The sequence below is a fragment of the Periplaneta americana genome, chromosome 6, assembly GCF_040183065.1.
Source record: "Periplaneta americana isolate PAMFEO1 chromosome 6, P.americana_PAMFEO1_priV1, whole genome shotgun sequence".
Taxonomy (NCBI): domain Eukaryota; kingdom Metazoa; phylum Arthropoda; class Insecta; order Blattodea; family Blattidae; genus Periplaneta; species Periplaneta americana.
This window is the reverse complement of record NC_091122.1, coordinates 79,777,934-79,792,029: the sequence shown is the minus strand read 5'-3', so window position 1 is coordinate 79,792,029 and position 14,096 is coordinate 79,777,934. Positions and strand designations below refer to the sequence as shown.

The following is a 14,096-nucleotide window of genomic DNA, read 5'->3' as shown; positions in this document are numbered from 1 at the left end:
GTTACAATTGCTATAAAGAATGCCCTACAGGTGGCAGTATAGTGAAGACAAGCGAAATGCTGTCACAGTACCATTTTAAAGACAGCTGCCACTTGCGACATGCACCAAAGAACAAAGTTCTATCATACGTTTTATAAGCAGTGAAGGAGTGAAACCCATTGAAATCCATCAGCGAATGAAGGTCCTGTATGGTGATGCATGTTTATCACAGCAATAAGTGCACAAGTGGAGTAGAAAGTTCAGAAATGGCGTGACTTCGGTGACAGATGCTCTCACCAGGTCGGACACTGAGTTGTGACACCAAAATCTATTGCAGCAGTTGAAGCCATAGTGGATGAAATAGCCGAAATTCTGAACATTATTCATGGCTTAGCGCATCACATTACTCATATTAAATTTAAGTTCCACAAAGTGTCTACAAGGTCGATGTCAAGGTAACTCACTTCAGAATTGAAACAGAGACATGTTGACGCCTGTGAAGAACTTTTGCGGCACTTTGAAGAAGAACGTGATGGTTTCCTTGTGAGAATCGTTACTGGAGACGAAATCTGGGTATACTATCACCAACCCCAACATAAAGAGAGCAAGCAAGGAATGACACCATTCCTCAATATCAAAACACAAGAAGTTCTGGATGCAGTCATCTGCAGAGAAGGTTATGCTGACTCTCTTTTGGGACAAATGAGACATCGTAATCTTAGAGCACCACACACCTGGGGGAACACTGTCACCAGTGCTTTATGTTTTTAATTGGTTATTTAACAATGCTGTATCAACTACTTGGTTTAGGATTAATGAGATTGGTGATAGCGAGATGAGGTCGAGAATTCGCCATAGATTTCCTGACATTCGCCTTACAGTTGGAGAAAGCCTCAGAAAAAACCTTACCAGTTAATCAGCCCAAGCGAGAAGCGAACCCGCTTCCGAGCACGACTCTGGATCAATAGGCAAGCGCCTTAGCCAACTGAACTATGCCAGTGGCCACCAGTGCTTCATAATCAAATCTGATACAAAATTATTTTCGGCCTGCAATTAAATCAAAGAGACATGGATGTGTCGGATTACAGATGTCATTTTGTAACATAACAATGCTCAGCCTCATACTGCACGTGCAATAGTTACAACCCATCAATGACTTGCACTTTGATATTCTTCCACATCCGCCATACTTACCAGACCTCACCTTAAGTGATTACCACATGTTTGGACCACTCAAAGAGATAATGTGAGCAAAAATATTTCATTCTGATGAAAAGCTGTGCTAGGTGGTTCATGAGTGGCTGCGCAAACACCAATATATATATATATATATATATATATATATATATATATATATATATATATATATATTTAAGAGGAATCCGTGCACTTTGTAAATGCTGGAAGACCTGTGTTGAAAGTCAAGGAGACTGTGTAGAAAAATGTTATATTTGGTTTCCTTTTGTTCAATAAATTAAATTTAAAAAAAATATAGGCCTGAGGTTTTCATTTGACTCACCCTCGTAAATATAAACATTTGATTGAGGTCTGGATGATATGTGGGGCCTACATCTATTATCAGACAGTACATCTCACTTCTCGATGTACTGTGTTAAGAGGAAAAACAATCATGTTTGTATGCATCTTAAGTCTAATTAGTGAAATATGTTACTAATCAGTGATGTTTACAATGGAGGCGAAAAAAACTGACCTCCCTATTCCATAATATCTTGGCTTAATTGTCTCACTAGTGATGCCTTATTGATGTCACGTATGTCACTTTTGAGGCTCAATCATTCGGATTAGCTTGACATAACTAGCCTAACAGAGTAGGCGACCTCTCTGATCTTACCCTGATGATGGAACCAGTATGTAGTTCCGAAACATTGGAAATGTCAAGTTCCAGGTCACGATGGATTACCCAAAAGCCTAATTCTAAGATTACAACTTATTTCCCGAAAGTTGACTAAACAACAATATATAGGACATAGCCTATATATATCTCTAATTTCTTACAGGAACTATGCAAGCTGTGCAATATCTATCACAACAAAGCAAATTTGTTTAGTATCAGTATTAGAAAATAGGTTTTTCATACTGAAAGCTTACTACTTTAAGATAATTCGTATAACAGTGTTAGTAAATATGGTATCGTAATGGGAGTTAATGTCAACAATCCAGCCTAAATACGTAGTATTCTCAAATACACGGCATAAGCCCTACATCCGACCAGTTATTTGAACTAAATATAGAGTAAGAGAGAAAAAACTTAGAGAATTACATAATTATGTAATGTACTTTAACTTTAATTTTCCGCCAATAAACGTACCCGAAAGTGGGAGTAGCCTAAATAAGAAAAATATGGCTTTTGTAAGATCTATACATAGTGCACTGTAATTCTTAAATCTTGCTGTAATTAAATTAGTGAAAGTTTGTGCATCTCACAATATTATATTATTTATTAAATAATTATGCCTATTTATTACTTATTTCAAGACAAAGCAAATTGAGTTGTGTGCAGAAGCTGATAGGTATTGGTATCCAATAGATATTTTAATAATGCCTTCGACTTCTCATACATTAGAAACTTCTACTCACACACGTACACAGACAGAGAGGGAAGTATAATTATAATATATCTAATAATATACATAACAATTTAAGATATACTAACCATAGAAGTTAATGGTGAAGGAGGATACTACGACATGTATTCTGGCCACTGTTACTGTCCAGTAAACTCCTCCCAATCTATGAAAGCATGTTGATTTCAGTAAAGCATCCATGTGCATAGGCCTACATTAGAATACTTTTCTTCCTTTTAAGTACCGGTACAACTTATTTTCAAAGTATAGTGTCACATCAAAATTATTTCACAACATACATATTGAGGCTTGTATCTAAAGTTGAGATTTTATGACTAGCACTGTTTTATTTTTTGGTCTTCCCTGATGTGGACCACGAAATGTTTATAGTGAAAAGAAATCTAATCAGGGACATATGAACTGCCATGTCTATCCAGAATTTATACATGAACATACAACATTTCATTCTCAAAGGTGATGTTGTGTATAAAGTATGAATTGTACTAATTACAAAATAAGTCAAAATTACTGTTACATTTAATGATTCTTCTACAGAAGACGTAGGCAGTATTATGCTGACAAGTAGGCCTACATGTTCAATTGAGATCACAAATTGTCTTCTTTCTTACTTTTCTGACATTACACATTTGTTTAAAGCAATAGCTGCCAGTATTTAGATGATATGTTTATGAGATATGATTAAATTTTTTCTAATTCATTTATTTATTCATGATGATCCTGAAAACTTGATGCAATTTGTGATTCTTAGAGAGTATTTTGAATTTGATCTGGAAGAATTGCCTGGAATCTATAGCAGTGGTAATATGAAACTACTCTAAAACTCAACTATTTTCTTCATTGTTGTATATGCACTTTTAACACTTACATAATCACTGATTAATTTTAGAACTTCTTTACTGTGTTAATCAGTCAACTATATTCCATACAACAAATTGTTTACTTAACTCAAAAAAGAAAACAAAAATAACATCAGAGTTGAAAACTACAAATGAGTCATAACCTTGCAATTGCCTATTGTCAGAAGGTAATATTATTAATTCCGAATAAAAAAATTCTTGTAAACAGAGAGTCAACAACACTGAATATGGAATGAAACAACTAGGGTTAGTTGGTAATTGAAATTACTATATAATCTACATATCACAAATTGTGACGATAAAACCTCTGAAATGTTACTCTTAATATCTGTCTTGATTTATAAGTCATATAATAACATAGCATTTACTGTCCATCCTCAAAACCTGATACACATTAATGGGCTAACAAGATCATCACTTATTTTGAACTCCGAAAAATGTAGTTTTTTGTAACCATGCACTTATTGACAGGTGTGTCTTATACACCATTTGTATACAATTTCAAACGTCCATTTAAACAAGCCAGTGAAGAAAGAAGTCTGCCCAATTCACTGATAACCCAAACAATCAACACTTTCTTGTAGTACCTATCTTGAGTGCAGGTTTATGTGCTTATGTCATCAAAGAGCTGCATTCAAACACTGGACTAACTTGATCTCTTTTTTATTTATCTATAATACCACCATAAAAACAATGTAAATAATCCAACTGAATAAACTATCGTAGATGGGTTTGATTTGATTTTCTGTAGGTCTACTTAATGGACTGAAAACATTGTCGCCATTACTCTGTCTCAGAAGCATCCATTCTTTTCTGTTAACAGATGGGCGTTCAAATGTCCAAATTGTTCACTATACATCAACACAAGAAACAAATGATACCCTAAAATTCCAGCACTCACACGTTATTACAGCCTGAGCTGTATTCCATAAGTGGCACCTCAGTGTAAATTATTATTCACATTTAAACTAATATTTTCAAAATAAAATTGACAGATGAGTACGGTACCTGTCTCAAGGCCATTCTGATCCTCAAAAAACTGATTATTGTTAATATTACATTTATATAGTTTTAACAGTTTTCTACTTACATCATCATGTCTGAATGAAGCTCCTCAATGACTGTGGGAATGTTCCAGTGATGATTCTGTGCTTGTGATAAGTGATATGATATGAGTGTTGTGTGAAAAGTTCTTATTAACATTTAGAATGGTGCATTTCATTACTGTCGTCATATATTTTAAAATACTTCTGTTATTGTGTTATAATCTGCAATATCAAATCTCCTGAAATGTGAAGCCATAAGAGTTTTGTTAGATTTGAAGAAATTGTACTTCTATAAACGCAAATTCTTAACATTTGAAATCCATGACAGATACTGATGGAAAGTTGTAACTATAAGTGTGTTTCGAAATTTGGACATCTACATAAAAGGCACCGGTACTGACAATACACTTCTCAACTGAAAATAATATTTTATAATGTTTATATCCTTCATATTATATTTAATTGAATAATTTATATTAAGGATGTTATATACAGTTTCTAGACAGAGATGCACGAAATAAATGCTAAGCAGTCGAAAGATTAAAAAGATTAAAGATGGGTGACATTTTACATACCAGTAGTACATACAATTAAAACATCTTTGCTTTTGTGATTTTTTTTAATAATGGTCACTTTATACTTAGATTCTTTCGTAAAATATTATTTTGTCATATTAAGTTTTTGGCTGTTGATTGCCGATAGCAAGAAGACAGAAAGAAGTACAATTCTTATTACAGTTCCTTAAAATATGTCTGGGGAAAATGTAAATAAACAATCTAACCATAAATATTATGTATTTGGCAATCACTGGCTACCAGTACTTAAATGAACATTCTATTTATTGAACAACAGTTACTATAGTTACTGTAGATATTACATGAAATTCAATTAGGCCTAATAGGGCATTGTGAACTGTGCTCAAGAATCTTTAATGTAATAAATAAATGAGTAACAATTAGGTTGTGTCTTACAATGAACTGCTTTGTCAAAAATATGAAATCATAATTTGGAATAAGGGAACTGCAATTGTTTTCAAATATGAGTTAAATTAATATCGTGTAAGGAATATATGTCTTAAATTGATTTTAAAGGTTCTTATAATGAAATATACATCGAAAATACACAAACAGCGATATCACTATGCACAAGAACAAGTAAGATTACAATTTAGCCTAATTTTAGGAACTTTATTTCTTGTAGTTTGTATAGTGTTTTTAAAAGTCACGTTACATCAGTTTTAAGGTACATATATTAACTTTCATTATGAACTTGTTCGTTTCAATTTTTTAAATAATGAAAAACAGCATTCTATATGTTATTTGTATATGATAAAGATGTTTGTGCCAGAAACCTGTTTTAACAATGCATTAAATACCAATGTATCTTTAACTATATCTCATTTTATATCACTATATGTGATGTTCCATAGGAAAAGGGACCTTGGCTTCCTCGAAGTAAATTTTATAGGGCAACCAATTATTATTGACAGGAGAGTGAAATGTTTACATTTTCTGTTTTTGACAGCAAAAGCAATCTATATCCTTCCTGAATAACAAGTATTTAGTAGTTCAAAAATCGACTGATAGATGGTAAAAAGGGTTTTTATAAAAGTGGTGCATTATTTGAAATAGGATCCTTATCTTCCTTAATGCAGTCACCAATCCTTTGTGAGTCATACCTATCAAGGTTATTCCTTTTCCTTAACATTTTACTAATAATTCACATTAGATTAAGTTCAGTTTAATTGATTAATAATTTAGGTTAGTTTATGTAATTTTGAGTTTGTTCATTTTCCTGTAGGGTTCTTAATTTCAATTTCCTGCTTCATACTGTTCTGGACATTTACCGGAATTTTTTTACAATCATAATAAATAAAATTATAAGGCCCGGTTGCAGAAACGCAAATCAAATCAGTCCCTGATCGCCAATCAGTTGATGTCTGATTTATTTGATTGTTCATTGCGTTGCACAAACATGAATCTCCAATCAACTTGTCTCAATTTACTAATTGGTGATTTAAGAAAGAAATACATTTGACAACAGCGCTATTTAGCAACCACAGCCAATTTGATGCTCTTTAAAAGTCGCGAAAGGAATGCATCAAGTGGGCGGTGACTAGGAAAACAAGTGAATGTTTTGCTGTTTTGTTGCTTTTTGTAGAAAGGAAACAGGCGGTTTCTATTTGTATATAGACTACAATATAGTGAAAGAATATGAAGAAAACAAAAAAAAAGTGAGGGGGCTTCTGTTGTGGGATTTGCTAGGGGAATCGACAAGAAATTGGAACATGCATAGCCTCCATAACCCAAAATAATTCCATTTCCCATCTCTCTGTTTACAAATGGAGCTCGTAACCTACTCATTAAAAATATTGTGTTGTCATGTGTAGAACCCTGCAAACGGGCTACAACATTCCAGAATTTCAATGATGGTATATACTACATATTGCCTGTATATTCACAGAAAAGAAACCTTTTCTATTTCGATAAAGTTCGGCATCATTTCAACTAGGTGATTGGATGGGGATGTGAGCAGTCTATACAACCATTATTAGGCTACTCTTGGAAATCCTGACATGGCTGAAAATTCTCTCTGGATTTCAAATCGTTCCCTATTTGAAGTTTGGGGATTTATGAGACCCTGCCATAACAAAGCAATTTCATACGTAACATTCCTAACTACTCGGCAAATAGTTGATTTGTGGACCCTAACAAGATAACCCAAGACCGCCTGAAAAATTCCAACAGCATAAAATCTCAGCATTATTAGAACTTGGTTCATAGGAGAAAGTGGAAGGTTTCGATTTGTCTGTCTGCATATATTTGTTTCAATTTTTGAAAGTAACAAAACACAGGAATCCTTACTTAACCTAAATCTTTGCTCAAATTCTCTGTCATTATACATAAAAACAATTCATGTCTATCACGGAAACGCCCTCTTCTTAATAATATTTTTTTTTTCATTTAAAATTTCTTCATCAGAAGAATCCATTATGTCGAAAACAATATTGTTACGCTATAACTATTTACTATATAATACTGCATTATAAACAGAACAACATAAATAGCCTGCTTGATCGATGATCAGTGACTTAACCAGCAAAAATCTGTTGATCAAATCTGATGGAAGACTGATTCCCGATCAAACACTGATTGTTCTTTCTGCAACAGAAATAGAACTGATGGCCAATCAAACCCTCCTTGATCGCCAATCATATTTTGATCGGTGTTTCTGCAACCGGGCCTAATTCTTCCTCCAATATTTATATTAACGTGATTATTTGGTTAAATTGCATTTATCACTTTCATCATTGTTATTTTTGTGAATAAAGTATAAAATTAAACAATTAAATTGAGATTGTTTTGTATGATCCTCTCTAATTTCCAGTATGCCTTTTTTTTTTTTTTTTTTTTTTTAGAAAGAAGTGTGTTTAGATTTTCCTATACAGCTTCTTAAGAACTCATTCTACACAAATTTAACATTTACAGCTCAATTCAGCATTAAATTCTGAATAATGTGAGTCTTTCCTTTCCAACTGAATTTTAATTAAAATTGGATGAAGGTAAGGAAGTTGAATATTAGTCAACTTTAACCTCTGTTTATTAAAAATAGATGGCTTTATAATTGTATGTTCAAAGTTAAATAACTTTCTATTTGTTTGAGATCCATACAATGTTTCTGGAAAGCAGTACTAGTATAGATTTAGCACGAGAATGTGTCAAAAAGTGATTTTGAATGTTCTTCATCCTAAGGTTCCTTTTCCTTTTCCTACGGAACATACAGTGATGTTACTGAAGAGGAGCATTATGATAATTTTAGTCAACTCCAGGTAACACTGATCAGTGTTGAAACTCACAGCATTAACTTGTATGTTAAAATTCCACGCATTTATGGATGCTCTGGGTAGAGTGTAAGCGAGCACTTGGCAACACACACATGTAAACTATATATATCACTATCAAATTTTACCAAGTGGAAGCATGTGAGAGAATGACATGTTTCCCAATTGAAATTGCAAGATATTTCACGGGAGATTTAAAAAACTCGAATGATATGTACTGTAATTAAATTATAATTTTTTTTTTTTTGGGAATATGTCACTCTACTGCATGTAGCTACTGTTAATAATGATTAAGATACGGTACTGCTGAAGAGATTATGTTATATATTATACTAATTTATTGTTTTGTTATCTACAATGACCACCTGATGAAACAATTATAATTAATATGAAGCTTATACCTATGTAGCCACGTGTCTCATTCACTACTATTTGAAATATTAAATTAGAGACAAGTTAGCAGCATGAAATGTAGTACTGCCTTATGTTCTTTGTGATGTCAGACATGCTTGAACTGCAAAGAAATTCATGGCAATAAAATATGTTAAAACATAATTGAATTAAATAAAAAATCCAATATTCACTTGGTTCTCAAAACAATGTGTAAAGTACCTGTATAATTAAGGAACAGGAAAGAGTTGAAAGTATGACAAGTAATTGAAATCAAGGTATAATTTTATTACACTTGCATGAACAAACTTGATGGAATACCTAATTCCATTTCATCATCTACAAAGCAAGTAGGCTACTGAATGATTCATTTTAAAGAACTTTTTCGGTATAAAAAATGTAACAGTTTACCTGCTCGAGGTAAATAGGTACAGTACATCACGAAATAAATCGATATCATTTCCTTTCTTCTTTCTTGATCTAGTTAATTTTTAATTTCAAGAACTGGTAAAAATATGGAAGGTCGCTAGTGAAGCAATGATATTACAAATAATTTGAGATAAATCACAAATTATGGTACTGGGCAACTGAAAACTTACCCAAAAGAAACATAGTACTTACTGAGTCAGAAGTTTAACAGGTCAACCAGTTACAGGATAATATGAATTCTTAACAAAGAGATTATCAATGCCTATGTGGTCAATAACTGAATTTCGTATATGACACCACTTGTTTATGGTTAACTGAAAAGAAACGTATTAACTCTGTAGTTTCATCTGGCAATCACTATGGCGAATTTTTATGACATCTTACATGCGACCAAGACTCGTACATACTGAATGTGTAGGGTTTGACCTAATGCAAATTTATCTGAGAGTTACAAAATCAGAATTTTTCAAAAAGTTATTACAGGCCTATTGTATAGCAGCTACTTCTTACTAAGGCCTACGTCTAATTCAGTAAGTGATATGAAGTACCAGATTCCAATTACATTTCTGTCGCAACTACTTTTATCTCCTTTTGTACTTTCAGGAAAATACCAGTTCTGTCCTCAGGAGCTTCACCTTCGTGATTATGTGATTGCAATCAATCCATGACCCAAACAAACTACAAAATCCTCCTTCCCCATTTTTTGGGATACCGGTACTGAAATTTTTATTTCACACATGACCAGGTATATGGGTAGAGGTTACGTTTCTGGATAAAAATAACACTCCCAATGCAGTAAAAATCAAAATGCACCACCGACATATGACATGGAAAATTAGGCAATGTGAGAAAAGGAAGAGCACTTACATATCACAACAGAGACACAAAGATACATTGACATGAAATTAAAGAGCTTATTGCAACTGTATGAAGGGCATTTAAAACAATGCAAAATCATTACTGTTACTGGCACAAACTGTGACCACTGTGTGGGAAGACACTATATTCATTACTGCAGTACAGCAATATCTTCCAACTCAGGATCTGAAGGTGTGTGTGTATTTTTGTGTGTGTGTGTACGTGCGAGTATGTATGTGTGTGTGCGTATGTGTGTGCAATGATTGATCTTATTACTTAGGTTTATGTGATCGCAATGTTGGGGGTTGGTGGTGCGTTGGGGTGGGTTGAGTGATCATGACCAACATCGCACTATTGTGCCAATAAAGATCCATACTAAACAAAACACAAGTACTGACGAGGAGAGGGAAGCTCTTCCACAGTTGCCACACAATTTGATCTCACTCTCCTGAAAAGCAAAAACACACATTTATCATTTTTCGTTAAGAACATCAGCATAATTTCTTCAATAAGAAAATAGGAAGGACTGGAGAATGCTGGGTTTGCAGTGAAAGACCTACCTTTGGGCAGAACACTATGTGTGTGTGTGTGTATATGTGTGTGTGTGTGTATGTATGTATAGGGTGATTCACGAGAAAAGGTAAAAAATTTAGGATACTATATCTTAGGCCATTTTGAGTGAAAAAGTTCATATGAACATAGGTCCGTTTTCGAACAATGTCGGAGCTAGATGCATTTTTTTGGTAAAATGTCTCGCCCCAATGTGAATCAGACGTTACCATATGCTGCTTATGTGCGACGTGAGACAAGGTCATGGATCGCAATGAATGACGTAACATTGGAATCTGCATTGTGAGCGATGTGATAAGAGAAGTTCATTCACCTCATTACATTACAAATGTCCAATCGTCTGCCTTGACTGATGTGATGACACAGAACCAGCACATATTACAAATACAGTATCACTTATCAGTTCACAGCAGTTCAGTCAGCTACCTACAGTACAGTAGTTATACAGTTATAGTTATCGGAAGTGTTAAGTTGTGTTTTTCAAGATGCCTTATAAATTTTCGACTCCAGAATACGCCGATATTGTGTATGTTTATGGTTGCGGGATGGAAATTGTTTGTGTGCCACCACTGAATATGAATGACACTTTCCGAATAGAAGGGTACCATAGCGAAGAGTATTTACTGTCTATGGGGTTGGATGAAAGATTTGGTATACTGAAGGAAGGTGGAAATGAAAGAGGCGCTAATCTACAGTATTTTGGATGCTGCACGCCACATAAAGAATAGCCACGAGCAACTCTCCTGAGCGACGAGCGTGATTCACACCCGAGCGCAAGAGTGCATTGAAGCAGAAGGAGGTACCTTTGAAAATGTGTGAAAACATCGACCCTGACGTCTAGAATATTAGGTATATATGCATATGTGAATATAAACTTTAAATTTGTCCGTTATCTGTCTCTAAATGCGAGTTAGTACAATGGAATCCCAGAAGTTTTTGTGAAAGCAAAGAGCCATATCTCCGTAACCGTTCAAAAACAGACCCATTATTCATATGAAATTTTTGACTCAGAATGACTTCAGAATTCACATCCTAAATTTTTTACCTTTCCTCGTGAATCACCCTGTATATCCATATCTATTCAGACTGAAATCATTATATATACCATATAACAACACATAATTGCTGTGTGAAGAGGGCACAATCATTGTCACAGAATAATTAAATTTCAGATTATTGTGTAGGCCCACAAGTTGGACTGTAACAAGATGGTATTATGTGTAATATGTGTGCATAACAGAAAGTGAAAGGAAACACTTAAAATTGTAGACATAAATATTGGTATTGATCTACACAGCAAGTGTACAGAAAGTGTGCTGGAAATTGGAATGACAATAGTTTTCCCCAAAAAGATGGGAACATGCTGTACTGGTACTTTTTTTTTTTTTTTTTTGCTACAACCATGTGGTGTAGTGTTATGGACTTGTTGTTCTAAGGAATATATCTCAATTAACTGACGTGAAAAAAATCTTAGGCCTATTGATCTAAAGCTCTCACCCAAGATATCATTTCTTGCGTTGGCATGAAATAAAAATCAATCTAGGCCTACACATACGAATCTTGGATTAACGAACTACGACATAATTATTGAAAGGAGCATGTAATTAAGTGAATTAGATATTTCATGTTTTTCAATGTTGCCGATTGGGATTAGTACTGGTATCAGGGGCACTATAACTGTAGGAGTATTATAGAAATAAATATACGGAAAGAGGTAATAAAATAGGAAATTTAGTAGTGAAGCAAAGAGAAAGAGATCAATACGCAAATAAACAGAGGATAGAAAAAAATAAGTGATATAAGTGTTGTAAAATAGAGAAAAGGGGAAAGTCAACAATTAATGTAGGAGAAAATAGCTGGAAAATAATGATTAAGAGTAGGTAGATTTGAGAGTAGAGAAGAAAATAAATAAATAATGCAAATTATTAAGGAAGGAATATGCATTACTTAATAGGTAAGCGAGAAATGAAAGGGAGACAGTCTAGGTATGAGAGAGAATAGAAGAGGATAGAGAGGGAAGGACATATAGCAATTCAGTTAAAACAGAACATTAGAAAGTAATCAAGAAATACTCGGCAAATGAATATATTAATAGAAAAGGGTTATATGTATTAAAGGGATGGTGGTCGAAAAGCAGAAATGTGAAGGTCCACCATAACTGTGAATTGTAAAGTTGACTGATAAATATCATATCATAAATATCATATCAAATTATTGAAGGAGCGTAGGCCTATATCTAAGTACAATTCAGTAATGGTACAAAAAATCTAAACAATTTTGAGTGATAATGAATAATTTAATTACAAAATGCGAATTTCATTGTTTCTTAAGAAAGTAACGAACATTAAAAATACATAGGCTAAATATCTCGATATAAATTGAGGAGTTTGATGGAATAAGGGCGTCAAAGAGGTTACGCCCCTCTTCCATCAACTTTATAAGCATAAATAATTCCACCTGTGTTTGAATTTCCCTCTCACCAAGTTTCAAGTCAATATCAACATTCTGGAGGTCAGAGCAGCAGTTTGAAGTCAGGTGTGACAACTATGTTGATGTTTTAAGTGCATGCAGGAAGAATCCCGAGCCTCTCCAAGTCATTGACGGGAGTGCAGTGTTAAAAGACTGGAAGAAACATCACATGGACTTCTTTCATCAAAAATCAATCGTATGTGAGGCTGCAGTGGTCTGCTGATAGAACAGTTCTTGCATCACAAATGTTTACATTCTTGAAGTAGGTACAGTATATCAAGAAGCATTTTCCTGAATAAATAGTGTGTTGACTCCAGTAGAAAAACCAAGAGTAACGGCAGCCAAGTTGTCTGATGTTAGAAACCTCTGCCGATTTGTCCCAGATCCAGTTAGGGCATGGTATGAGCAAATTGCACTTCAAGATGTCCAACAAGACCAAGAACAATGTGCTGGAGAAGATGAATTTTCTTTCGCCAGTGAAAGTGACTAAGACACTTAGTGAAATAAGAAGAACCTTTGATTGCTATATTTGTGATAAATAAGGTACTTTATTGGCTTTTCTCGTATTATTTAATCTTGAAGACTTAATATTCATCATAAAACACTCATTTCAATAATAGAATCATAGTTTTTAAGAAAGCAACCTTTAATTTACAGAAACGTTAAAAAATTAGTGGTTTGATGGAAAAAAGGCGTAAACCTTCATTTATATTTAACCGAGTATAGTAACTATCTCTAAAACAAAAGTAAAATGTAATATTTCAAACGTAGATTTGTCTTCTCTAATATCTACTTTACAAAAGAAAAGGAGATAGTTTAATACAACAAAACCTGTTCTAAATTTTCAATTTAATTTTTCTCAAAATGCACCTGCCCGAGTTACGCCCTTATTCCATCAAACTACTGAATTCTTGCATTCAAGTGAGGCTCAAGTTTGAATGAAATAAACACAGATAAAATTTTACAGTACCGGTACTGTTATGAGTAGGCCTACGAAGCTAGGTCTTACAAAGGCTTCATATTGTTGTAAGCACTAAACAAAAGTTAAATA

At 33.8% G+C, this 14,096-nt stretch overlaps 1 protein-coding gene across 3 annotated transcripts in view; it reads right to left on the bottom strand.

Annotated features, from left to right (window-relative positions):
* Positions 1 to 1,401: 1,401 nt before the first annotated feature.
* Positions 1,402 to 14,096, bottom strand: part of stol (voltage-dependent calcium channel subunit stolid) — a 1,833,618-nt gene continuing 1,820,923 nt past the window's right edge. For all 3 annotated transcript variants that reach the window (XM_069828334.1, XM_069828336.1, XM_069828335.1), the window contains one exon: positions 1,402 to 10,454. In XM_069828334.1, coding sequence (XP_069684435.1) covers positions 10,341 to 10,454 — 114 coding nt within the window. In that variant the 3' untranslated portion in view covers positions 1,402 to 10,340. The remainder of the gene's footprint in view (positions 10,455 to 14,096) is intronic.